Here is a 27,223-nt window from a genome sequence, read left to right on the forward strand (position 1 = left end):
GGGGCGTCGGGGACCGGGGCTGAGGACTCTAGGGCTGGGGACATCGGGACTGCGGGCAACGGGGCTGCGTGCGCCGCGCTCGCCGTGCGCTGCCCGTCCGGCTCTGCCCGCTGTCGGGCGCCCGGCGCTGCCCGGGCGTGGAGCGAGCGCCCGCCCCCGCTGCCGCCTCCTCCTCCATCCTTCTCCTCCCCCCGGTGCGGAGCGAGCGTCGCTCCCCGGTGCGGGAGCCGGTGCCCCGGCGCGGGGTCGGGCGGGCGTGTGTGTGTGCGGGGCGTGTGTGCGTTGGGCTCCCCCCGTGCCGAGCCACTCCGCTCCGTGCCGTGCCGAACCCCGGGCGCGGCGGCCTCCCGACCCCCGCCCCTCCCGGGGCCGCGCCGGGCGCGGAGCCCCCTCCCTCCCTCCCCGCGCTCCCTCCCTCGTTCCCTCCCCGCGCCCGCCCGTTCCCTCTCCGGACCGGCCCCCCCGCGCGGGCCGGGGCGCGCGGCACGCCGGGACCCGCAGTCCGCGGGGCGGCTCGGCGGCTCCCGGCCCCGGCGGACGGACTACGGCTCCCGGCAGCCCGCGCGGCCGCGGCTCGCTCTCGCCCTCACACTCCGGCTGCCGCTGCCAGTGTCTCCTCCGCCGCCGCCGCTGCCGCCGAACCGCCGCTCGCAGCGCCCGGGGTCCGACCCGCCGCCTGGGGCAGGGGCCCGCCCCGGCCCGCCGCCCCCCGCCGCTCGCCCGCCTCGGGAAGCAGGTGCGTACCCACCGCCCCGCACCGCCCCGCGCTGGACCCCGGCCCCCGCTGCCCGGGCACCCCGGGCCCGCGCCGCCCCGCACCCACGGCACACGGGGGCAAGCGGAGGGGAGCGGGTGGCCCGACCCCCCCCTCCGGCCGTCCGGACGGGATCTCCATGGAAACGGTCCCGGGACACCCCCGGGGGCGGCGGTGGGGCGGTGCGGGGGGGGGTGCGGGCTGGGGGGACCGGCGACGTCCTGCGGCGGGACAGCGATGGGGGCGCGGCGGGCACTGACAGCGCCGGGCGGGGGGCAGCGGGCGGCGGCGGCGGCTCCGCTCCCCGCCCCGCGACGGCGCGGCGGAGCCGCTGCCCTGCCCGGCACGGCTGCTCCAGCTCCGGCACCGGCGGCACCTGCCGCTGCCGGGGCGGTGCGGGGGGTCCCGCGGCGGGGCGGGGCGGCCGCGCAGCGCGGCGCTCCCGGGGCGGCGGTGGGACGGCGGCGCCGGGCGCTCGTGGAGTTTGGCGGCGTGGCCCGAGCCCGCCCCGGCCGCCGCTGTGCCCGGGGCCGGTTCGGCTTCGGGTGCCGGCCGACCGGGTGCCGGGCGGTGGCGGAAGAGCCCTCCCCGGGGGCAGCACGGCCGCCGCCACCTCCATGTCCGGGGCTGCCCCGGTGCGGCAGCGCGGGGGCCCGGCCGCGCCTGCCGGGGCTGCGGGACGCTCCGCCGGGGAGCGGCCCCGGGGGCAACTGTTGAGCCGGGGGCTGCGGGAGCGGGCGCGGGGTAGCACGGCGGGGCCTAGACCCCGGCAAGGCTGCGGGGTGCGGGGCGAAGCCCCCGGAGCGGCCGCGAGGCCGCCGTGTCCCGGGCAGGGGGGGCTGCCCGCCCCGCGGGGCCCCGGCGGCGGCGCGGGGCCGTGGGCCGTGCCGTGGCCTCGCGGGGCTCGGGAGCAGGACGTGCCGCGCCTCGGGCGGGGGGCTCGCCGAGTAACCCCCACGGACCCGGACCCGGGGCGGCCTGCGGCCGGGGCCGGGGCGGTGCCGCTCCGTGCCAACGCCCCCCGACGCCCGGGGCGGGGCGGCGGGGGCGGCCGGTCCCCCGCCCGTGCCCACGGTGATGGCCGGGCAGCGGCAGGACCGGGCGAGGGAGGCGGCGCTTCCTGCCGCCCTCACCGGGGAGGAAATCGGCCCTCCCGCGGTAGCGTGCCGGTACCGGGAGGGGTCCTGGCTCCTCGGCGAGCGACATCGGTCCCCTCATCCCAGCCTGGGTGAGGCCGGTTCAGAGCAGCGCCGGGAGAAGGTCCATCAGGCTAAAATAGAGACGAAGTGAGTTTCTCCTGTCACAGAGCATCCGCTCTCTGGCACCCTCATCCCCTGGAGTCTGGGGATGAGCGCTAGGGCAGGGCCGGTGCATCCCGTGCCCTTCGCAGCTCCTCTGCATCTTTTTGGCCCTGTCTGTAGCCGCCTGTCCTTCCCTGTCTTCTCTTGACTTCCTTCCCTTTCCTTTCCGCTGTGCCGCTTCCATTGCCCTGGCCACCCTGTGGGTTTAGGTGGTCCCGGTGCCAGCCCTGGCTGGAGGCTCCGTGGCGCCAGTCGAGGACACCGGCAGCATTGCTGTCACCTGGGTCTGGAGGCGCATTCCAGGTGTCAGAGCCCAGGCTCCAGCGGGGTTTGGCCTTCAGAGCTGCCCTTGGGACCTCTGGGCTCTGGAGCACCAGTCTGGCTCCCAGGTATGGGAGGCTGTGCTCTGCTTTTGGGGTTTTGGATGACGTACACCTTGTCAGAGACATTTTTGAATATTATCATCCCTTCATAGTTCTTTTACAGTCCTTTAAAAATTTGTGGGCTTTGGTGGGGGCAGCCTGGTTGTTGCAGACAAGCCAGGGTTTAGTGACACCCGTTGTCCAGCAGCTGGGACCAATTATCGCAGCACTGCCCAGTGTGCAGCAAACTTTTATTTTTTTCTGAAATAGGGATGGGTTTTTTCTTTTTTATTTCCAATTCATCGTGCCGAGGATCTATAATTACGTGTGGTGTTACTGTGTCTTTAAATCAGCTTAAGCAAATGCGTGTAGGCAAAGCCTGGCTCAGCTCTGCAGCGGCCGGGGCGGCTGTGCAGGCAGCAGGGACCAAACCTGGCTCGGGGCTGCCCTCGCTGGGCACCGCTGTGCCCAGACAGCCCCAGAGGTGGCCTGGCCCGTCCTTGCTGGATTTTGTACCACTCTTGTCATTCCTGGTCCATTCTCCTCCAGTTTCTGACCTCTGCATGAGTGATAATATAACATAAGATAGTCTGTTCTCCTTTTTTTTTAGTTTCCTTGTTTAAATTTTTCCCTCATTGCATATCATGCCCACTGCGAGTCCTGTGATAGGGCCATCATAGGTTTTTGATTTAATTTTTTATTTCATTGTTAATGTTTTGCCATCAGTTTACTCCACCAGCTTGTCCAAAGTGGTGCTCAGAGCCGAGGTGCTGGAGACATGAGTGCTTGCTCCGGCCCTCTGCACCTCCGATGGACACCAGACCATCCCATATCAAAACACATAGAATTCCTTGCCTGCGTTACTAATGGCAACGAAGAATTGCCAAAGTGAACAAAGTATGGCAAGGGAAGGAGACCTGCCTGTCTTTGCAGACCGTTCCCTTCTGGCCCACCTGACCCCCAAGAAGAGCTGCAGGGCACACTGCACCTCATTCCGCTGCTCCCGCTCCTGTCAAAGTGGCCAGCTGCGCTCTGAGCGCTGAATCCCACCCAAGTTTCCCACAGCTGACCTCGTTTTATATTTTGTAGCCATCCAAGGGATAAAACCCCCTTCCTTACAGGTTTTGCTGCTCTGGGAATGAATGTTTCAAAGGTATCTCCCGCGGGTGTGTTTCCAGGGTCAAAGTGCATTGCTCCCGGCCTTCCGCAGTGTCCCCTGGCCACAGGAGCCACATGGTGCTGTGGGAGGGCAACCAGAGCATCCTCCCCATCTTCTGCTTCCGAGGGATGTGGTAGTCTTGCTCTGTTCCACACCCTAGGGCTGGGAAGTCCTTTTCCTTCCTCTGGGCCACTGGCCCACTCAATGCCAGCATGGATGGAGGCACCACCAACTGTGCAGCATTTACTGTGTCCATAAAGGCTCTGGAGCAGCTGAGCTGCACCAAGTGACTCACACTGGGATTCCTGAAGTCAGCTCATGCTGTGGCTGCCACTCAGGCAGGGGGAAAGGCAAAGCTGATGTTCTCCCTGGGTGAACTTGTGCCATTGTCTAAATTCCTGTTGCCAGCAGTGGAGCACATTGCTGCCTGTTGGGCCTTTGCTTGGTGCTCTCCCACCTGTGTTGGGGATGATGTGCCTGCCCAGAGGAGGCAGAGGGAGTCCTTGTGCTGGGGAGGGGGGCTGCTGGTGTTTCAGTACCTGTCAGCTCCCACCTGCCTAGGCAGGGTGCAGCGGGACACTGTCCATCTCTTGCTGTGTAGCTCATGTGCGGGGGCTGGCATTGCGGAGAGGAAGGGTGAGCGCCTTGAAATCCAAATGGTTTTAGTACTTGGAAATGCTCAGAGCAAGAAAATACATGGAAACCCTTTTGTGGGGGATCAAGGCAGCATGGTCTTACCAGAGGGATGTGTTTGCACCATGGAGAAGTAATTGGCAGAGGCTGTCTCTGGGAGGAGCAGGGAAAAGCCCCCTTCCTGCACTGGTAGGCCTGGCTCCACTACAGGTGCCATAAGGTGGATGCTGGAGGAGGTCATGGCTCTGGGTAATCTGATCAAAGTGAGTTAGACCAGGTGGCAACATAGTTGTGGTATCTGTGAGGGCAAACACCAACAGCACCAAACTCCCCAATGAGAAGCAAATCCTTGACTATCTGTGACTGGCAGGTTGGTGCCAGTCTGAGAAGTTGCTTTGTGTGTTTGCCAAAACAGGCGCTTGAGAAGCTGAGGTCAGGGACCTGATCAGGCCAAGGGATTGCTGTCGCTGGGAGAAGAGGGTGGCCTGCAGCGGGATGGCTTCACAATCTACTTTGCAACCCCTTTCCTGCATTAACACTGGTGTGGGAGGTGTGACTTTGAGGGGCTGCGGGAAACAATTAGGCAGCCTCAATTCAAGCAGCTCAAGTTGGGATCCCCAAGAGCCAGGGAACAGACAGAGTTCAACAGGGGTCAGCGTGGAGATGGCATGGGCTTAATGCTTGTCAGCAGTGGGAGCTGGTAGGTGAATGCTGGGGGAGCATGTCCTGGAACCTTTGCTCAGCCTGCCCTGAAATGATGATTGTCTTGGTGCTGTTGGGTTTTCATTGCAAGGAGGACTTGTCAATAGATAATGGTTAAAAAATGTCCATTCCTGAAGAACTTCATCTCTGGAAACTTGTTTCTATCACTGTACAGCAATATTTCAGAAGAGTAATTTCTTGACTTAATCCAAGGGAGCTTCCATGAGTAGCCAAGTCATCACTAACCTGAGTAACTGCACACCTTCACTGCAAGGAAAACATCTGCTTTGCTTTTCCTGGAGCCTGGAAGAGGCGGGTTTGCAGAGTAGCATCGTTTCCTTTTGCGAAACGATGAGATGTATTGCCTTCATGAACAAAATCCCCTTTTCTTTTAATTCGCCGTAGTAGTTTCATTGCAAACCTCTCAGAGGGTTTGCCGTTGGAGGCGAGTGTGTTCAGCACCTTCCTTGCTTGCAGTTCTTAGGGCTTCGTTTCGGGAGGTGAAGGAGCTTTAATACCGTATGAGCTTCCCCACACAGAATGCCTCGATGTTCTTACTTCATTCTAAACTCGTTTTCTTTGGCGTTAATTAGAATTGGCTGAGCACCTATTTAGCTAAATCAAAATAAGACTGTGGTTTCGTATACACTTCCTTTGGCAGACGTTGTGGATTAAGTAGAGTCTGTGCCAGGCTCTGCCCTCTCTCCCTCTTGGTGAAGCTGATCTAGGAGCTGGTAGGGGTTAAAACCAGTCCAGCCAGGAAAAAAAAAAAAAGAAAAAAGTGTTTTAAACAGAGATCAACTCCCTGGTAAGGTTTACGGGGATACTGCAGGGCTTCAGTGACATGACTGAAGGGGTGAGGGGTGAGAAGGGCTTTAACACTTTCTCAACAGCTTCTTCTGCTTGAAGACAGGCATGTGAAGCCATGCCCTAGTTGTGTTCTCTAAGGGTTTCCTATGAGTTTAATTACATCCCTTTAATGTTGCTTCCAACTGCACCAGTGTAGATGGGAGATCTGCTCGCTTTCCTTGTGCCGACTCGGCTAAGAGTGTTCTGACCCAGGGAGGCTGCAGTTGCTCTCTGTGGTTCAGTGTTGCATCGGGAGGCTGCTCATCCCTGCATTTCCCAATAAACTTCCTGGTCTGCCTTTTTAAGAATGCTGTTGCTCCACTGGTTTGTGTTTGAACCCACGTCTGGTGCTTGGCCCCTGTTTTATTCCTTCTCTGAGTTCATCTCTGGATTATTTTTCTTTTCTGTTCTTCGTTCCCTGTGAAATGCCTGTCTTTGGCATGTGTCCCACATCATCTGTAGAGGACAGAGGCCAAGAATCCACGAAACAGTGTTGATCTCTGTCGCTGTGTCCTCCCAGCTCTCCTCCCGTGGCCGTCGTTCCGGCCCTTTTGACCAGCTCTTACTTGAGCACTCCAAACGTGCCGTTTCTTCCAGCTCCTCACGGCACCCTGTTATCACTCCTCCCTTGCCAGACCTATTCTGGGGTCACGCCTGATCTCTGCTTGTCCCCAGCTCCACGTCGTGCAGCTGCACGCATCCCCTTCTCCCATTGCAGAGAAGGTAGGTCCCTTTTGATTCCTCCTGGAACATCTGTCCTGCTGCTGTGCTTGGGGGCAGAACGTTCCTCCTTTCAGTTTAGCCTAAGATGGTGAAATCCCCGCAGATTGTTTGTTCCCCTATTTCCTTTATGTTGCATTTCTCTCCAAGCATCGAAAGACTCCTCCCCTTCCTGCTCCAAGCCACCTCGGTCTCTTTGGGTATGACCCTGCTCTCTGCCTTGGCGTCTGCCCGTCTCCCCCATCGCTGCTGAGGATTTCTCCCGTCTCACAGTGTGTGTTTTTAGCAGGTTTCCCCTCTTCCCCTGACCTCTGATTTCCGTACACTGTTTGCGCACTTGTGCCCTCGTATGTGCAGATGGGTCCGTCGGTTTCTCTTTGGCACACCAGCTGCCTTGCCCCCATTTCTGCCGTTTGCCTGGCCCCTTTTTCCTCCTCGGAGGATCCCCACCGGCACGTTCAGGCTGCAGCGAGGACACCTGGCAGCAGCTGTGCTCGGGGGAGCTGCTCAGCCCCGTGGCTCATCCCTTGAGCTGCTGGCCGGCAGGTCCCTGTGTGGCTCCTTTCATGGCACAAGCTGCTGCTCGTCCTGTGCTGAGCTGGTGTCGCCAGGAGTTTGTCAGGCAAAAGACAACCGGCAGAGATTGGGGATCACGTGCTGCTTCCAGCTAATCCCCACTCCCACTGCTGCACCGAGAGCGTTGCCGTGGCTCTGTGCCTGCTTTACCTTCAGGGTTTAGTAATTCCCTGAACCTCCTTGACAGCATCTCTCTCCCTTTTGCAGTCAGTCCTGCTTGGTTTGGCCGAGTCCACTTGTTAGCACAGGAGGTCCTCTCTTCCTCCTCTGCCTTTTCCCTGGAGCAGCAGAGCTTCTCAATGCTCCGACACCCAGTGCTGCACGATTGGCTGCAACGCTCTCCCCTGAAAAGCTCCACCCAGCTGACAGTGCCTCATGGATGCTCCTGAATCTCTGGATTCCCTCATGTTTTCCACCCATTACTCCAAAGAAAACCAGCACCTTCCTCACAGAAGGAGGGAATAAACCCTTGGCAGCACCACTGGCAAACCTCTGCTCCCTCCAGGAGCCCTCAGTTGAGGAGAGACCCTCCTTGTTTGAGGCTTTGCCCCTAGGACCTGCCATGGGCTGCTTTAGGAGAGTCCTGTGCAGCCTTGAAGTTTCAGTGCTGTAAAAGACCATCACCTTGTACAGCTCTGCTTGGCGTCTTCTGGTGCTGGAGTTTCCTCTGGAGGGAGAAGAAAAGTGGGGGAAATGTTTTAAAGGATGTGTGAGTGTGTGAAGACACTTGTGTCAAACTCTCGTGGTAGCCAGTGGCAATAACAGTGTTTAATGAGAGGATGAGTGGATGGTGGATTCTGTCCAAAGGCACTGCTTCTTCCTCCTAGCCCTCTTCCAGACCTGTGGCAGGCATCCTGGGGCGTTGTTCCCCATCTGTCTGGTAGCAAAGCTGGGGACGAGTTTTCTCAAAGGAGAATTGAATCAGTCAACTTGAGGAGAGTTCCCAACCTTCTGTTTCCCTTTTGCAGGCAGAGTGGTCCCTGGAGCCCCAGCAGGTCCTGGAGGGTGAGGAGCAGCTGTCATGATCTCTACAGCACCTCTCTACAGCGGGGTGCACAACTGGACCAGCACAGAGCGGATTCGCATGTGTGGCCTCAACGAGGAGAGGTGAGGTGCGTGGGTGGCGGGCAGGGGAAAGGAGGCACGAGGAAGCCTCTTAGGGATCTGGAGAGGCTGTGGGAAGGGAGCTGGTGCTGACTCAACCCCTTTTTACTGGGGTCTAAAATGGCCCAAAGTGCAAATGAGCCATAGGGAGGAGTTTGATGTACTGGATATGCTGGCATTCCAGGAGGGTCCCACATCTCCTGCTCCAGCAAGGAGTGTGCTGGAGGTTTCATCAGAAGATCTGTTGCCCATGTGTGGTTACATTACCTCCACAGCTTTGATGCTGACAAGACCAAGTTGTCTGCCTGTGCTATTCTCTTCACTAGACGGGTGCTCTCAATGGCCCAGGAAGGGAAAGAGCTTGAACTAAAACTTTTGGTGACCCAGGAGGGTTTATGCCAACTAGATGATCAGATGGGAGGGTTGTGACTTGCCACCAAACATAAGATTAGGGAGGATTAGTGGCTGGGAGGTAGGATCGATCAAGCCAAGCTCTGTCGCTTTGCATCACCTGTTCATTCCCATGGCTAGGGGTCTTATTCTCAGAACCTACTAGTTTGTGGCTTCCTCAAGGCCACCACGTCTGTTCCATACATTTGCCGAAGCCAGGGAAGTTTTATGTGCACGGAGGCAGTGTGTAGCTGTCATTGCTGGCCGCGGGTGGCGAGGGTTTTGGCGGGTGTCCCTCGAGGCTGGTGCAGCAGCGGTGGGCAGGGACGAGCCCCAGGTCTGGCTCGGGCAGGGCCGATCTGCCGCCCGCAGCACCGCCGGGCGCCCTGCGTCCCGCAGATAAGGGCTCCGATGGCGATACCCGCCGAGCCTCTCGGCGCTGCTCCGAGTTTACAAGAGGCGTCAAATTTTGAGACGTTTGGGCAGACCGGGGGACTGCGCCCGGGCGCTCTCTTGTCCCCGATCCTCATCTCATTCCTTGGGCCCCGTCTGTGCGGGCGGCATCGCGAGGAGCCCCGGCAGGGCCGGGCGGAGACCACGCACTGCCCTCAGGGCTGCTCCGGGGCAGCCGAGGGAAGCTGGGCAGGGGGGTCTCGCCGGCTCTGCGGGTAGCGGCGGGCGAGCTTCGGACCGGGAAGCGCCGGGAGCGCCGTGCCCGGGCGGGCCCCGCGGGGCCGCGGGCGGGCGGCTGCGCTCGGGCTCCCCCTCGCGCTCGGCCCCGGCCCCGCTCCGCTCCGGCCCCGCGGCGTCCGCGGCAGCCCCGAGACCCCCGCCCGCTCCGGCCCCGCGGCAGCCTCGAGACCCCCGCCCGCTCCGGCCCCGCGGCGACCCGGGGATTCCCGCCCGCTCCGGCCTCTCGTCCCGTTCACCCCCGCCGCCGGCTGAGGCGGCTTTGCCTCGGCCGCCATCCCCGCCCCGCGGGCTCTGGCGGCCGGGCCGGGGAGCCCCTGGAGGGACCGACCTGCTGTCACTGACCGGAAGGTCGGTGGGGATGGCACGGAAACAGCCCCAAGCAGGGTCCCAGCAGTAGGGGTAAGAGCAGCGTCCTGGGGCTGAGCATACAGAGCAGGTTCCTGATACTGGGGGAACAGAGCAGGGTCCTGCTGCAAGGGGTACAGAGAATGTTCCTGGCACTGGGGGTACGAAGCAGAGTCCTAGGGCTGAGGCAGCCCAGAATGAGATCCTGATGCTAGGGGTATGTAACAGAGCCCCAGCACTGGGGGTGCTGAGTCCAAAGACAAATTGTGTGCCCTCAGCTCTGTGTCTGTGAATGCTGTGAAAGCCCAGGACATAGGAAGCAAATCCGGCTGAAATTATGTCATCAACAGAATTCAGACTTGATCTGTTTTGTGCTTGCAATAGCAGCTTGTCCCAAGCAAAACAGTGGGAAAGTGCTGTCCAATGAATACCATCGGGGAAGGAGTGTCCCAAAGAGGCCACAGTCCTTGTCCTTGTCCTGTCCAGGCCTTCCACTGAGGAATCACATTCCAGAGATGAAGGGTCCAGACATGCTGGCCAGCAAGACATGGCACATCGGGATGGTCACGGATGCTCTTCGCTCCTGTCCAGGCCTCCTGAGCCCAGAGAGCTTTGGCACCAGAGGGAGATCCCCACTGGCAGCTGGGCAGGGACAGGGACCGGGGCAGGGAGGAAACAGAAGGAATGGGAATGAGGAGGTGCCTGTTGGGAAAAAGACAAGCAGGATGAGACTCAGGGGAGGATGAAAAGGTGTGGTGGGACAGAATGAGAAATGAAGGGGACAGGAACAGGTGTGTGGCACCAGACTGTGATACTGGGGAAGGCTGGGCTGGCTCATGATGAGGCTGGGTGGCCGTGGGTAAGGAAGGTGTACAGCTGCTCCACTGTCCCCCATGGGCGCAGGGAGAGGTAAGATTCCGGGAGTGTATTTTGGGGTTTTGTAATGCTGTGTCTTCCTCTTCACCTAGGAGAGCCCCCATTTCTGATGAGGAGTCAAAAACGAGCAGCTCCCAGCACTTGGGGTCTCAAGAGTTTTGTGTCAGCAGCAGCCTTTCCAAGGTGAGTTCTTTGCCTGCACAGCTGAGTCCAAGAAGGCCATTCCCTGATGGAATAGGCCAAGCAGGAGCATTTTCCCTAATGGATTCATGGACTCTTTTTTGAGAGACATGCAGTGAGGCAAAGCCATGCTCTCCTTTGGGCAAAGCTGTTTACTGCTTTTGCCTCCGCATCCAGGCAGATCCTTCCTGCTTCCCTGGGTGCTACTTGCACAGCTCCCAGGAACACTTTCTCCCTTCCTGCTGCAGGTGGAGCTCACAGCAGTCAGCGGTGGTGGCAGCAGTGCCCAGGGGCTGGATGCTGATGGCAAGGTGGAGGAAAAGCTTGGACCCAAACTGGAGGAACAGCCACCTGATCCTAACCCAAACCTGGAGTGTGTGGGAAAGACTGTGACAGACAACGCCCTGGGCCCTCTGGCAGGTCAGGGTGATGGCAGAGGGCAGGAGCCAGCAACCCCCAGAGCTGTGGAGCAGGAGAGCAGTGGTGCTGATGCTGCCTGGACACCAGCAGATCCTCCCAGCGACAAGCAGGCTGATGCTGCCCCAGCCTGCTCCGTGGCTTCAGAGACTGAGCCTGCTGGGAACGAGAAAACCCCCCTGAGCAGTGCAGCACAAGGGCCAGGCGTGCTGGCAGAAGGGACGTTGTCTGTGGTTGTCTCCAGCTGCAACAACTCTGCCTCCAGTCCCGCCACCTTCACATTGAACAGGGTTTGCTTTCCCCCCTCTCAGGCCCCTGCTATGCAAAAGCTGCCCCTGTCCTTCCAGGCTGGGGCTGTGCTGAGCCCAAGCCAGTCGCTGGTGTACATCCCTCCTCCCAGCTGCGGGCAGCCGCTCAATGTGGCCACGCTCCCAGCCACTCTGGGGGTCTCCTCCACACTCACCTTCCCCGTCCTGCCTTCCTACCTGCATGAGCGTTGCCTACCGGGCATTATCGCTTCCCCAGAGCTGCGTTCCTACCCCTACACCTTCTCTGTCACCAGGCCCTTGGCTTCGGATGCCAAAGTGGTGTCTGTGGAGGTGAATCAGCTCAGCTGCCCACCACGTTCGGGTGGAAGTAGTGCCCAGGCTGCTGCTGAGAGCACTCCCCTGTCCAGCACCAGTCTCGCCCTGCCCTCCAGCCAGGCTCTGCCAGCAGCACCAGCACCAGGGGGGAGCGCTGCTCCTTCCTCTGGCACAGCTGTGCAGGCCAGAGCCCCGGCAGCGGCAGCTCCTGAGCCACATGCACCGGGAGCTGCCACTTCCCTGTCTCCTCTGAAGTCCCCTCCCCAGCTAGAGCGTGAGATGGTCTCATCCCCGGAGTGCAGTGAGATGCCTCTTGATCTCTCCTCCAAGTCCAACCGCCAGAAACTGCCTCCACCCAGCCAGCGCAAGACCCCTCCCATGCCCATCCTCACCCCCGTGCACACCAGCAGCAAAGCGCTGCTCACCACTGTCCTCTCCAAGTCCCAGCGTGCGGCACAGGCCACAGGCAGCAGCGTCACCTCGTGCCTTGGCACCACCCCACCTTTGGTCATCTTTCCTGAGTTCCTGCGCAACGGCGAGCAGGGCTCCTGGGTGAAGAACACCACGCTCATCAGCACCATTCCTGGCACTTACGTTGGTGTCGCCAACCCGGTGCCAGCCTCGCTGCTGCTCAGCAAGGATGTCGGCATGAGCCTCAGCAGGGACCCTCGCCACCTGCCCAAGCAGGAGCCCATCTCCATCATTGACCAGGGTGAGCCCCGGAGTGCCGGTGTTCTCTGTGGAAAGAAAGCCAACCAGGCTGGCACGGAAGGACAGCAGGATCCTGCCAGGAAACTTCTTCATGGTAGAGCTGCTCCAGGAGCTCCTTTGTATCAGTCCAAGGACATTACCACCTGGAATCCTGTCCAGGGAAGCGTGTACCCGCGATGCACCATCAATGGAAAACCTTCCAATCCTCAACTTCTGCCTCTGGGCTGGTCTCCATACCATCAAACCCCGCTGCTTTCCATCGGCATCTCCACAGCAGGACAGCTGCCCCTGAACCAGAGCAGCCCCTGCAAGATAGCTGGGGCAGGCAAGCTGCCGGCATTCCCGAGCGTGCAGCCCACCGAGCCCAGTGCGGCTGCCCAGAGCCTGCCGGAGGGCGAACAAGATGCTGCGGCCAAGAGCAAGAGCTGCCGGGCCTTGCCCAAGCCCTGTGAGGAGCCGGCCAACCCAGCACCACCGGAGGCAGGTCCAGCTTTCCATACCAGCGCTTTGGATGGGAAAGGGGAGAAGGGGAAGCTGGAAAACCCTCCAAAGAGTCAGGAGTGCACTCAGCCAGAGGCTGACTCCGGTCAGGAGAGCAACACACAGACTGAGGCTCCCCAGGGGAGCTGTAGCCTCAAACAGCCAGATGCAAAACCCAAAAACCAAGTGTTAGCGGCATATTTGTCACATGACCTGCCAACGGCTGGGCAGCAGGGCCTGCGGATGGTGCCAGAGGTGCCCACAGATGGCCAGCGCAAGGAGCTGGGCTGCAAGAGCTCCCAGGAGCCACCGGCCATGGAGCCCCTCCCGTGCGTGCAGCAGGTGGATCTGTGCAGGGTCAAGAAGGAACGAGTGGAGTGTGATGTGTCCTTTCCCTCGGTGACCTGCCTGCATGCTGGAGCGGCTCCCCAGGCCTTCACTGAGGCCAAGCTCAAAGGAACGGGGCAAATCAAGCAGGAGGGTGGCACACGCTGCAAGGCCAAACGGCAGCATGATGGGGACACCAGGCAGAGCCACAAGAGACTGAAGTGCCAAGGCCAGGACAGTGAGGAGTCCCCAAGCAAGTTGGGAAGCCGGAGCATGCATGGCCGGAAGGTGCATGGGATGGGCTGGGACTGCTGGGGCAGGGCAAAGGTGGGGCTGTGGGAGAGGAGGGAGCTCTCATGGGGGGACAGTTGAGGGCACAGGGCTTTCTACCCGTGCTCCTGGGCGTTGCCTGGCTGTGGGGGAATGTACCTGTGCTGCAGGTTGTCCAGGACAGAAATGTATCCGGATTGTCAAAAAAGGTGGAGGGCACTAGCATAACCAGTGGAGATAGAGTTTTGTCCTTTTTGTGCTGCTCCAGCTCAGTCAGTGGGAAACTCCAGCTTCACCCCATGTCCTCCTTTCACAGTGGCAAAAACACCACGACAATCCACATGAGCTTGGCAAGCAGGCAGGCCGGGAAGGCCGAGGCGGCCCGGGTTCCATCACAGATCACAACAGCCTCGGGGTAAAGCGCAAGCGTAGGAGGCCAGCGAAGACAGAGTGCCCATCTCTGGCTCACCGTGGAGACAGCCATGAGGAAGGTACTCTTGGGAATGGCAGTGGGTTCCTGTGGGATCAGGCTGCCCTAGAGGCCAAACTGCTGTTCTCCTGAAGCCAAATGGCCTCTGGAGCTGGGTTGGGATCCAAAACAGAGATGCAGCATGATCATACTCCCAGAATGGAGGAGGTTGGGAGGAACCTTAAAGCTCATGTTTTTCCACTCTGCTGCCATGGGCAGGGGCACCTTCCACTAGATCAAGTTGCTCCTGGTCAAGCCTGGCCTTAGATGTTTCCAGAGATGGCACATCCCCCACTCCTCTGGAGAACCTGTGCTAGTGTTTTAGGACCCTCATTTTCAAAAACTTCTCTATGTCCAATCTAAGACAACCTCTGTTGGTTTAAAGCCTTGGGCCATCACAGCAGGCCCTGCTGTGGTGACACTGCACTGCTCTTCCCACATCACAGGTCTGTGATCTATGTTCTCACCGTTTGGTTTTCCTCACAGGTTACTTGGAGAAGAAGCCCAAGAACAACTTCCGGGATTTCATTCCGGTGGTGCTCAGCAGCCGGACACGCAGTCAGTCGGGTGAGTTGGTGCCCAGCTCCCGGTGACAGTCCTGCTTGGACTGGGAGCATTCCCTTTTCATGTTGCCTTGTCCTGTTTTGAGGCTTTGCCTTGTGGATCCTCTTGGCTTTTTTGTCAGCTAGAAATCCCACTTTTTTGCAGGAAGCATTGCTGGCTCTTCTGCTGGTGTGACGGGAGAGTGTGATGTGAATGGTCCTGAGATTTTACCATTGCTGGAGGAGGATCAGGAAGAAGAAGAGGAAGAGGAAGAAGAGGAGGAGGAGGAGGAGGAGGAGACATCCTTGAAACATCGCAAGCTGCGCAAATCCCACAGGACATCCCGCTGCCACAGCCGCAGGGACAGGGACAGGGACAGGTCTGTGTCTGGGAGGAGCAGCTGTCACACGCGGAGGACCCGGGAGCTGCCCTGGAGAGCAGAATCACCCAGGCAGGTGTGGGAGCCCAACGAGGAGGAGGAGGAGGAGGAGGAGGATGGCCACATCAAAAGGAAGAAAAGGAGACGGCAGAAAAGTCGGAAATACCAGACAGGGGAATACCTGACTGAGCGGGAGGAGGAGCAAGTGGGATATCCCCACCGAAGGCGGAAATCCAAAGCAGGTACAACCTGGGAAAGGGGTTCAGGTACTAAACTGGGGACCAGCAGGGGAAATTTTTGTTTTGTTATGTGTGGAATTTTTGGGGGGATTTGGTTTTCATTATTTTTCTTGTAATGATGAAACTCGTCTCTTTTAATGACCTGGTGGCTGTAGCATGGGCTGCTTCAATTGACCAACTCTTCTTTCAAAAACATTTACAGTAAAATCCTGAGCAGTAAACAGCAATTTATGTGGCTAATTAGACACTGATCTTACCCTTGGATTAAGACAGAGGGCATGGGAAAATGCGAATGGGATGAGGTAGCACAGTGGAATATTTCTGGACAAGCAGGGTCCCTGGGAGTCATGCTCAGCTATCTGTGCTAACACAGGGGGATGTGGAGCCGTCCCGATCCAACTGGGCTGCTCTTGGCTTTGTCTTGCTCTATGAGGGTCGTTTGCAGACTTGCACTAGGGAGCACAAGGGTGAGAGGATTAGCAAGGGTGCAGTGATGGGGGATCCCCCTCTGTGGTTTGCAGGTGTGAGGAGGAACACGCTGAGCCTGCCTGTGCCCACCTCTGCTCTGCCACTGCTCCTGTGCCTTCCCCTGCCACTGCCAGCCCCTCTGTGAAACCTAAATCCACGATGAGCACATCCCTGAGGGCAGCAGTCTCTGCAGTCCCCTCTCTCTGTGCAGGGACAGTGGAGGCTGTGGGACCTGTGCAGCCGTGCTCGGTGTGTGCTGCTGCTTGGCTGTGGCTCGTAGTCCAGAGTCACACAGGTGACATCGGGGGGAAAGCTGTCATGGGCAGCACCTGTGCCAGCCTTCTGCATGCTTGGGCTGTGCTCTTGGAGAGCATGAAATGGCCAGGGCCCTGTTGCCTTCCGCCACATTGGAGCTCAGACTGGCACTCAGGTGCTGCTGAGATGCTGTGGGGAGCAGAGGTGGCTGCTGTCCTCCCAGCAGCTGGTATCGGCTCCAGCACAGCGTTACACTATCCTGTGCTGTCTGGGAGCCTCGGTCAGACCCGGAACAAAGTTTCCAGTTGGCTTCCTGGTGTCTTGGCAACTCGGACACTCTTGGGATGCCTCCTATTCAGAACGGGAGCCTGGAAGGAGCTTTGCAGTGGCATTCAGGAGGGTTTGCCAGCAGCTTTACCACATATGTTATGAGTCTGTCTGTCCAGCTTCCCTCAGAGGCTGGACCTGCTGTAGTTGGGATTCAGAAGTTGTGGCCTGGAGCCACCTCCGGTGGCAGTAGAGTCCTGAAGTGCTCTCCATGCACTGCAAAGTCCTTTTCTCTGTCTCCTTTAACTGATCTCTTACTCATTTCATGGAATGCCTGTAAGTTTCATGCTGCAGGATTGGGTGAGCAGGATTCCTCCATTCAGGGAAGAAAAGGCTGGACTTCCCCTGAGGAATCCTGGTGCTTCTTAACTGGATGCATGTTAATGAAAACCTATATGTGCTCCTTAACTTCAGGGGAAGATGTGAGAGGGCAAAGCAGGCGTGTTATGTTTAGGCAGCAAGTACTGAGTGTTCACAGACAGCGCCTGCTTGTCCTGCCCCTATAAGACATATCCCAATGAATCCTTCTCCCACCTTTCCTTGGGTGTCTCATGTACATGCTGAGTTCATGCCAGATGGGAGAATCTTTGTGTTCCCTCTCCTTCTCCTTCCTGCAGTGCCCCTGTCCTGGGGCTGGATTTTGAATCATGGAGCCCCAGAAAGGTTTGGGTTGGAAGAGATCTTAAAGCACATCCAGTTCCACCCCTGCCATGGGCAGGGACACCTTCCACTATCCCAGGGTGCTGTAAGCCATGTCCAGCCTGGCCTTGGGCACTTCCAGGGATGGTGCAGCCACAACTTCTCTGACTTCTGTGCAGCTCTCAGAGATGGGCAGTTTATCTTGCCTGGTGGCAGAGGTCTGGGTGACCATCAGTGTGGTACCTACAGAAGCTCCACACTTGTTCACATTTCTCCTTTAGATTGCAGGCACCGGAAGCAGAAGGAGTCTGGGAAGGGCAAAGGCACAGAGCTGCAGCTGAGGAGCAGGCTATCCCCATCCCCCCGGAAACCTCAAGGACACACGGACTTTCGGAATGGCTTCTTCCTGGAGCACTCTGACACCTCTCCTGTCCAAGAAGAGCTAGAGAAACCATCAGGAAAACGCAAATGTAAAACCAAACACCTGGCAGGGATCTGTGACGAGGGGAAGGTATGGCTTCAACGGATGAGGGGAACATGTGAGGGGAGAAGGGGACTCCTATGAGTCGTGGCCACATGTGCCAAGGAGTTGTATTCCTTTCTTTCCCAGGGGAAAGGCTGCTGCAACCAGCCCAAAATGTGCTCTCCGAAGAAGCCCCAGGACTTATGGACACTTTGTAAGTCCCATCGGGCCAGCCCAGGGAGTTCCCCTGAGCTGGCCCCAGCCCAGAATGTTCCTCCCGGAGCTCGGCGGCTGATTGTGAACAAGAATGCAGGGGAGACGCTCCTGCAGCGAGCAGCTCGCCTGGGCTACAAGGTGAGTCCTGTGCCCTCCTGCATGTAGCCCTGCTGCCCTGCCTGGGCTGGTTGTCACAGCCGTGCTCTTGCTGTGCAGGATGTGGTGCTGTACTGCCTGCAAAAGAAGAGCAGTGACGTGAACCACCATGACAACGCGGGGTACACGGCCCTGCACGAGGCCTGTGCACGCGGCTGGATTGACATCCTGCACATCCTGCTCCAGCACGGCGCCAACGTCAACTGCAGTGCCCAGGATGGCACCAGGTGAGCCAGCGCAGCGTGGGGCAGCGTGGGGCAGGGACCAACAGTGCGGTCTTCGGGTTGTTCATCACTAAACTGATCTTAACCCAAACCAGAGCATTTCCTTAGCAAACTCCCGGTCCCTTTCTGCCCTTGCAGGCCTATCCATGACGCAGTAGCGAATGACAACCTGGAAACCATGTGGCTTCTCCTTTCCTATGGTGCTGATCCCACTCTGGCCACATACTCTGGGCAGACAGCAGTGAAGTTGGCCACCAGCGATGTGATGAAGCGCTTCCTCTGTGGTAGGTGCCAGGCCTGGGGTGACAGTGCTCCAGACCTTCCCCTCTGGCAGCATATAGGGCCAAATCTAGATGTGAAAGGGCCTGAGCAGAAAATGACTTTGTCTTTAGCTCTGTTCTGTCACAGAAGCGTGTTTTTACCACCCAAACTTTAATTACAGAATTGTATGTGTTTCCTGTATAAGATAAAAGTCACTTTTCAGTTTTGAGTGTGCAAGGAGATGGCTGTCCTGTGGTCACACAACTAAAGACAGTGCTCTGCTTGGAGATGCTGTTCCACAGTCCCTGGTTCTACTGCTTAACCTAAGGGAGCGGATTTTTGTTGCCAAATAATGCTGCCTTCTATGACAAAAGAGCCCTACCCAAATAGTGCTGCTGGCAGAAGGGGCTGTTTTGGATCCCTGTGGCCGCATTCGGTGCCATTTGTGTACACGCAAGACAAGTGTTGTGGCTTCTCCATGACAGTAAGGAAGGGACAGCCAGAGGTGGCTCCCAGACAGAGACAAGACAGACAATCCCCACTGTTGACAAAACTCTCTTTTCTCACTGCTATGTGAGCTCCTCTAGGGTCAACTACTCATACAGGTTTTGGGGATGGTGATTTGGAGCTCAGGACTGTTCTACAAATCTTTCTTTCCAAGCCACTTCACACTGCCTTTGTTTTCCCTTTTCAGCTCCCATTTCCTGGTTGGGGTGATGCCCACCCCTAAGCAGCAACACCCGTCCTGCAGCTGTCGTTCAGCTTTTGCCGTAATGCCCAAGTGGGATAAGCAGCAGGGGTGAAGCAGCTCCCCCTGGATCTGTGGATGTGCACACCAGGAGGATGCTTCAAGCCATTAACTGTCTGGATTTTCTCTCTCTAGATTACCTGTCAGATCTGCAGGGCCGCAGTGACGGAGACCCTCGGACAGCCTGGGATTTCTACAGCAGCTCCGTGCTCGGTGAGTGCAGCACGGGCCGGGTCGGTGGCAGCAGAGCAGGAGGTGATGCTGTGGAAAACACATCATTACCTTGGCTTTGGCCACATCCCTCTCTACTCACACTTTGGGAAGAGACCTTGCTGTGGTGATACATGCTGGGAGTTGCTCCTGGGAGGGACTTCTTTGGGAAGCTGAATATGTGCATCCCTTCAAGTGTGGGACTGGGCTGCAGGTGCTGCTGCTGATTCCTGAGGGTCTTTGGCTGACGATCCCAAGCATGTCATTCTTGTTGCTCCTCTGCTAACCGGTCACCAAGGAACGTGAAGGACATACTCGTTCCTTCAAGGTATAGAAGTCTTGAACTTCCAGGTTCTCAGAGCTGCCCATCCCTCTCCTCTGCTTTGGAGAGGAGATGTTCATCCAGGGGAGGTCCTGTTCTTACAACACAAGGCATTTTTCCCAGTAAAGGGCTGACTGCTGCCTTTACTGTCACTTCTTCAAAACTGTGGTTACAATTGAAGATGTTCTGGATCTGTAGCACACTGGAGTCCCTCCAGCCTCTTCCAAGTTCAGTGCTCCTGAGACCTCCATAAGGACTTGGAGCATTTAACGGTGCAGGCTGAGAGACTGCTTGTTGATTGTATTTGTTCCAACATCCTTCTAGAAAGAAAAATCTGATACATTCAGGAGGTTGCTCCTGGAAGAGGACTTGTCTTTGGAGGACCCTGATGTCTTTCCATTCCAGAACAGGAGAAATTCTTCACTCCTGAGAGCACTGTTTGTAGGCTGCAGTACCTCAGTCCTGCCAAGGGAACAGTTCAAACCTCAGCCTCCTTCCTCAGAATTTCTCACTCTCAAAGCTGTCACAAGTCTTTACAAAGAAAAATAACTGTTCTTTGCAATGTTTTTAAAGATACTACCCCTTTTGATTCATCACTGATTTCCTGCCACCCCATCCATGGGGCTGCCTGGCCAGGCAGGAGCTAACCCAGCTGGGAAGTGATCCCTTAACCTGCCAGGTCTGTTTCCAGCAGGCAGAGGAAGGGACCCTCCTCCCCATCCCCTGGGATCAGTTTACAGCAGCAGCAGCTGAGGTGCCAGCCCCACGTCACCTGTGCTGTGCCAGGCACCGCTGCCGGCCACTGCCAGAGCCACAGAAAAACCAGGATGCCCAAGCCTGAGACATGAGCTGGTTTCTTTACAGGCTGTTTACTGTGTGTTCTGCAATGCCCCTTTCTGGCTCAGGTACCTCAGCAGTCACCTCGGGTCACCTGGAACAGGTACAGCCCGGGGCAGGGAAGGTTCCAGGTTCTGCTCTGGAATAAGGGAGCTGCTCTCAATCATCACAGGCAGCAAACTCTCCTCCTCCCGTGGATCAGTCCTTTGAAATCTCCCTTTCCATCAGCTCCACCAGCTGAAGCACTGTATGTCACTCAGGATACAGGAGAAATCCCAAGCCCTGCATGAGCTGTTCCTGTTCTTTGAGGCAGGAATGCTGTCCACATTTTCCTTGAGGGCTGCAACTCTCTGGGGGCAGAAGGATAATGAAGGAAGCCAGGGTGTGGGATCTCTGAGGTGTGGAAAAGTCATCAGTGTCCTGCGCTTGGTGCTGCTGGAGCTCCAGACACAAAGTCCCAGTCCGGGGTTTGTCTCCACCTGGGACAGGCATTGTTGTGCCTGATTGTCTCCCTCAGTGGTACAGAATGTTCCTGTCCTTGTCCCAGACTTTGCACGGGCAGACGGACAGGACTGGGCTTTCAGGACAGACAGTGAGCCCTATTTTTGCCACATTTAATGCATTTAATTATTTTTTTCTGAGTTGCTCAGGATATCTGAGGTTTTTCAGCGATGGCATCTGAGCTTTGCCAGCAGCAACATTGGATCAATAATCACGTCACTTATTTTTGCCCTATTCTATAGCAAGTTTGGATGATTTCAGCACCCTCTTTCTTAGGGAATTTTTTTCCCTTGGCAGCACTAGGAAATAACTGTTTTTCCCCAAGACCCTGCCTGAGCCAGTGTCCCCTGTCATCTGCTGTTTTCCTCAGTTGGAATCCCACTTGTGCTGGGTGAGCAGCTGGGTGTGTGAAGCTTCCTCATGCAGCACACCAGAAGATTTTCTTTTTTTCAGCCTTTTCTCTTGTGCGTGGGGTTGAACTTTTGCATGATTGGTTTATTTGCTTAGGGACACATTGGGTCTTGCTGCTCTCTGTAGTATCTAAATTCTCTTATCTGGAAGTTTTTGGAGTTCTCCTGTATTATCTCAATGGGACAACACCACTCTGCAAACTTAAGACTATTCACACCTCTTCCTAATAAAATCCAGGCAGCAAGCTTCTCTTCAACAGGAGCTTTTCAGATTGGTAAATAGGAAAATTACCTGGTTTTAAATGGTTTTGGATCCAGCCTGCTGTTCTTCATCCCCTCTGGACACAAATTCTGCTGGAGCTCAGATGCCTCCTGGAACAACCAGGCAAATTCTCTTAAGTCATAGAATCATGCACTGGTTTGAGTTGGAAGAACCTTAACGACCACCTTATTCCACTTTTCTGCCACGAACAGGGATACCTTCCAGTCTCCCAGGTTGCTCCAAGCCCCATCCAACCTGGCCTTGGACACTTTCAGGGATGGGGCTGCCACAGCTTCTCTGAGGCCTATGCCAGGTCCTCACCACTCTCACGGGGAAGAACTTGTGTATATCCACCTTATATTTCCCCTCATGCTTGTGCCTTGGTTGGATTAGTCTCTGGTGGCACAGCCTTGCTCTCCTCACTGAGATGGGTGCTGGCTGCCCTGGATCACCTGCCAGAGGTTCTGAGGGTGGGATCTGGGTGGAGAAGCTCTTGAGGAGCAGAGTGCTTGCTGTGGCTTCCTTGGTAGGGCCTGTGCAGGCAAAGCCTCTCTACATCCTCCTCTCTCCTTGCTGTTCCAAGCTCTTCCAGGCTGAGGATCTCTGTGCTGGCATGGGAGAGGAGCAAAGGTCATTTTGGAGGGAGTCTGGGGTCTACCAGTGGGGTGGCTGATGCTGCAGACTGTGCCCTCTCCCACCTGTGGGACCAGAGCACACCTGAGCTTCCTGCCACGACTAGGGATGCTCTCCCCACCTCACCTGGCCAGTGAGCAATCTCTCCATGCAGAGCAGCCAGCACTTGCTCCATGTTCCTCTGGGATGAGGGGCTGGAGGGGAGCAGGAGGTGTGCAGTTCTCACATAGCTGCAGGAATGTTGTGGGAAGGTGCCGGTGGGGTTATGGCAGTGGCCAGAGAGTACCAGCACGGGCTGGTGTGTGACTGAGCAGTGCCAACCTCTGTCCTGTTGCAGAAGGGAAGGACAGCATCGGCTGTGACCTGCTGCTCAACCCTCCAGGGAGCTCAGACCAGGAGGAAGAGGAGCAAGAAGCAGATAACTTCATGTTTGAGTTCTCAGACAAGCCGCTGCTTCCCAGCTACAACCTCCAAGTGTCCGTCTCCCGGGGGTGAGTGCCTCTTCCTGAGCACTGAGCAGGACCACGCGTGCCTGCAGCCCCGGCACAGGCAGCAGCACCTTGGTTCTTCTAGTGGGGTTAATAGCTGGAATAACTGGGGTTAATCACAGAATCCCAGAATGGTTTGGGTTGGGAAGGGTCTTATAGCTCATCCCATTCCACCCCCCTGCCATGGGCAGGGACACCTTCCATTAGACCAGGGTGCTCCAAGCCACATCCAGGCTGGCCTTGGACACTTCCAGGGGTGGGGCAGCCACAGCTGCTCTGGACAGCAGAGGAAAGTTGTGGCTGTGGCACTGAGGAAGTTGGGGAACCTGTGCCTGGCTTGGCACAGCCTGGAATGTTCTTAGGGAGTAGGGAAGGCTCATCAGGGTTCCCCCCACCCTCCGTGGCCAGGCACATACTGCTGCCCTGAGTGTCCCTCTGCTGGGCCTGTCAGGAAGATCCCCTCTCTCATTCCTGTTGTCCTGCTAGTTCTAGCTCTGTGTTCCTTCAGCAGCAGCTCACAGTTATGGTTCTGAGATTGTTTCCTTTCCATCATGGCTAAATCAGTCCCAGCACTGGAACAGCATTCCCACCTGCACCCCCTGTGACACAGTGGTTGTTGGTGGGGCAGAAGGGTGACTTGGAAGTGGCAGCAAGCAAAGCACCACTCTTCTCTGCAGCAGATTCTGTGCCTGCCAGTGTTTGTCCATGCTGAGGGACACATGCAGCATGCCCTCCAGCAATAAACCACACCAGAAGCTCCATTTCCTGACCATGTGGCTTATTCCCGGCAGGGAAGCTGCCAGGACCTTGTTGAAGGCAGGACTTTTCATGTCAGTGTCCCTGCCTGGCTGTGAGTGTTTTAAAAAGCTGTGACCTGTGAGGCCGTGATCAAACCCCAGTCCGTGGGCTCCTGACGGGAAGCAGCACGTGGAGAACAGTGCCAGGGCCAGAGGGGAGGGCCAGCATGGCAGGAGGCAGGGGGGAGGGCACCGTGCCTGCAGCCCTCTCCACCCCTATAACCCACTGTGCTCTTGCCATCCTTGCAGGCCCTGCAACTGGTTCCTGTTCTCTGATGTGCTCAAGCGGCTGAAGCTGTCCTCCCGCATATTCCAGGCCCGCTTCCCGCACTTCGAGGTGGCCACGCTGCCCCGGGCAGAGTTCCAGCGCCAGGTGTCCCTCAGCCAGGTGCTGGCGGAGGAGGAGGTGCCAGCAAGCCCCGAGCTGGCGCCGGGCGCGGCAGAGACTGTGGAGCTGGTGCACTACGAGCCCGAGCTGCTGCAGCTGCTGGGCTCGGCGGTGGAGTACCAGGCCTGGAGCAGCTGACGGGGACAGGCCACTCCCGGCATCACGAGGCAATAATAAGGACCAAGGGGAAGCAGCTCTCAGCGCCAGCAGCAGGGACCCGAGTCTTAGAGCAGCCGCTCCTCCTCTCCTCAGGGTCTCCGCCAGCTGGGGAGGGAGGACCCTCGCCTCCAAGGCATTCCCAAGGTCCCCCGCCCACGAGCAGTGGCGGTCGCTGCCGCCGCCGCCTCGTCCAGCTCCGGTGGGTGATGGATGGAACCCCCTGCACGGGGCTCAGCGAGGGGGTCGAGCCGCCGCCCCTCCCCACCGGACCCTACGGAACTCGCCTCTCCGTTTGCCCTCCCCCTCCCAATGTCTTCCATAGTATTTATTTAATTAGTATTTAATTTGTAATGTTTTCTTTGTTTTTGCTGAGTCTGTATCACTGTGATGGTGAGCTCCGGGCTGTGGGATGAGGCCGTCCCCCGCCCCTCTCCAGCGTGCCCCGAGGCCAGCCAGGCCCAGGGGTTCCCGTCCCTCCCTGGCAACAAGCCAGGGGACAGCCCCTTCCCTTGCCCTTGTAGCTGGCTCCTGCTGCCAGCACTCAGCCCCAGCCGGGAGCCAGCCCCACTGCTCCATCCTCTGCCGTGCTCCTCCTCCATCTCATTCGTGCTGCTGCTCCCTGTCCCCGGCGGTGCCGCCCGGCAGGCGCAGCCCGCGGCCCCCGGCGCGTCCCTCGCTTCGGCAGCTTGTGCCCCGCCCCAGGCTCTGTCCCCTCGGCAGGAGCCGCCCCTTGGCCCGCTCCCCGCGCCCCGCCGGTGTCCCGGGAGCAGCTTTCTGTGCAGCAGCGGGTGCGGGCGGGCTGCTCTGCCTCGGGGCCGGTACAGTTTTATTGTACAGGTGCTAACAGGACTGAGGTCGGGACAATCGGGGGATTTCTGGCTCTCCCCGCTCCGCAGCGGGAGCCTTGGGTGAGTTTTTTTGTTGGTTCGTTTTTTCTTTGTGTTGTGTTTTCTCCCCAGCCAGGGCAGGCGTTTTCCCCCCTTGGAGCCCCGCTGCCAGCCTTCCCTCGAGGGCCCGGCAGCATCTTCTTTAAGCCAAGGGTTTTTTTGCCTTTGGGTGTGTATTCTGGTTGCTCTTTCTGATTTCTGTTTTATTATATGCAGCAACAGGCTGTGGTGTCAAAAACACTGATGTACAGAAAAAACCTGCATCAGGCTCCCTGGCTCCTGCCTTTTTTTTTTTCATGTCCAGGCAGATTTCTGTGCATGTCAGCCTGAGTCTGTGGCTCAGGGAAGGGAGAGGGGAAGTGGCCTGTGGGACCTGCAGGGCCCATGTATCTGCACAGCTGGAAAACCAGGGAGGCTCCACTGCTCCTCCCAGCTTCCTGCCTGACCCTGGTGCTGGGAACTCTGCAGCCAAGGCCAGCGATCCCCAAACACAGATGTCAGGGTAGCCCTGTCTGGTCCCAGCACCCCCAGCCCATCCATGGGGCAGCTGTTCCCTGGCTGGCTTTCCTCGCCTCTGTGGGAGCAGAGGGCGCTCAGGGCAGTGCTGTAGTTTATTTGTTTCCTTGGGAAGGACAGCAGGAATTCCACCATGACAAGACTAGGAGGAAAGCTTTGCCCACAAACCACCAAGAGGAACTCCCCAAAGTGGTACAGGAGCAGTCAAGGCAGGTCTTAAAAAGAGAGGGGAGAGGTGCTCCCATACTGGGGAGGTTCCTTGTGAACCTAAGGAGGTGCAGCCATAGGGAAAACTCACCAAATAAATCATCTGCAATGGTCACTTGGAAGCGGATGGGTGGGAGGGAGCTGACAGGGTTCAGTTGTGGGCTGGCCACCAGCACCAGCCCAGGGATCTCAACCAGAGGAGCTGGAGCACCTGAAGCCTGGTGGAGGCCATGGGCACGGGCTCTGCTTGGCTGGAAGAGCTCAGGGGCTCTCCCGCTCTGAACAGGCCTCACCCGCAGCCGACTTTCTCCTGATAGACCAGGCAAAGGTAGGCACAGTTAGAGAAATGAAGTATATTATTAAAACTGGTTCATCTCTATGAGCCATGGCCAAGAGTAGGGTGGCAGTGCTGTCCATCCCCACTTCTGTGAGGTGCTGTGCTCAGGCTTTAGTGGCTGCCTGGAGCTGTGGCTGTCCCTGGGATCCTGCAGGGCACTGGCACCGTGAGGCTGTCCAGCCGTGCTGGAGTGCCAGAATACCCTGCAGGACAGGGAGGGCGGCTGCTGGTGAGCCAGGGCCTCAGTGCCTGAGGAGGGGGCAGAGCTGTGGGCCTTGATCTGTGTCCACTCGTCAGTGATTTGAGGAGAAGCTGAACTCTTCTCTTGTATTGGAGTCTCAGTTTCTGTCTCCTGGTCAACCATGAGGGGAGCAGCTGGATTTTTCTCCTCTTCTGCCACAGTATCTGTCTGTGTCTCCTGCTCAGCATATTGAACAGCTGAATCCGCCTCTTGTGCCCAGGTCTCAGTCTGGGCTTCCTGATCCACACGGTGAGAGGCCTTTCTCTGTGGGTGAGGAATTGGTTTCCTCGTGGAGGCCTAGAAGGAGAGTTGGGGATTTGTAGAGGTCACTGGGCTTCCCCCAGCAGCAGCTGCTGGAACAGGAGTGCCAGAGCTGCTGGGCCTGCAGCGCTGTGGGCAGGGAAAGCCCTGCCCGGCCCTCTGTACTTGGCCCTCACCGGTTCTGGCCCCACTGGGCCGCTGCAGGCCCGGCGGCTTCTCACCAGCCCGGGTCGGTGCTGGTCACGGGCTGCGGCTCTGCTGGCCAGGATGGCCGGCTGCAAGGAGCCACCGGGGCGAGACCTGCGCCCCTGCGGGCCTTGTTCCCGGCCCGCCTCGTCCGAGCTGAGACGGCTCTCGGTACCCGCCGAGCTCAGGGTGCTGCGGGACGATGTCAGCCGGGGCAGGGGCCGGGCCTGGCTGCCCTGGGAGCTGCGGGGCGATGTCAGCCGGGTCATGGATGGGCCCTGGCTGCCCTGGGAGCTGCAGGGCGATGTCAGCCGGGGCAGGGACGGGCCCTGGGTGCCCTGGGAGCTGCGGGACGATGTCAGCCGGGGCAGGGGCCGGGCCTGGCTGCCCTGGAAGCTGCGGGGCGATGTCAGCCGGGTCACGGACCGGCCCTGGGTGCCCTGGGTGCTGCGGGGCAATGTCAGCCGGGTCACGGACCGGCCCTGGGTGCCCTGGGTGCTGCGGGGCAGTGTCAGCCGGGTCACGGACCGGTCCTGGGTGCCCTGGGAGCTGCGGGGCAGTGTCAGCCGGGTCATGGACCGGTCCTGGGTGCCCTGGGTGCTGCGGGGCAGTGTCAGCCGGGTCATGGACCGGCCCTGGGAGCTGCGGGGCGTTATCAGTCGGTGCAGGGACCGGCCCTGGGTGCCCTGGGCGCCCTGGGTGCTGCGGGGCAGTGCCAGCCGGGGCTCCGACCGGCCCTGGGAGCTGCGGGGCAGTGTCAG

General features: G+C 58.3%; 1 protein-coding gene across 1 annotated transcript; it reads left to right on the plus strand.

Annotated features, from left to right (window-relative positions):
* Positions 1–626: 626 nt before the first annotated feature.
* Positions 627–24,169, plus strand: BCORL1 (BCL6 corepressor like 1). Its single transcript, XM_084212765.1, has 14 exons — positions 627–736; positions 8,025–8,163; positions 10,557–10,647; positions 10,893–13,451; positions 13,750–13,924; positions 14,389–14,469; positions 14,611–15,066; positions 17,034–17,263; positions 17,363–17,569; positions 17,648–17,814; positions 17,950–18,095; positions 18,956–19,033; positions 22,333–22,486; positions 23,530–24,169. The coding sequence occupies exons 2-14, from the start codon at positions 8,078–8,080 to the stop codon at positions 23,804–23,806; spliced, it is 4,707 nt and encodes a 1,568-aa protein (XP_084068891.1). The 5' UTR covers positions 627–736; positions 8,025–8,077; the 3' UTR covers positions 23,807–24,169.
* Positions 24,170–27,223: the final 3,054 nt, after the last annotated feature.

This window comes from Fringilla coelebs (genome assembly GCF_963513975.1).
Source record: "Fringilla coelebs genome assembly, chromosome: 11".
Classification (NCBI taxonomy): domain Eukaryota; kingdom Metazoa; phylum Chordata; class Aves; order Passeriformes; family Fringillidae; genus Fringilla; species Fringilla coelebs.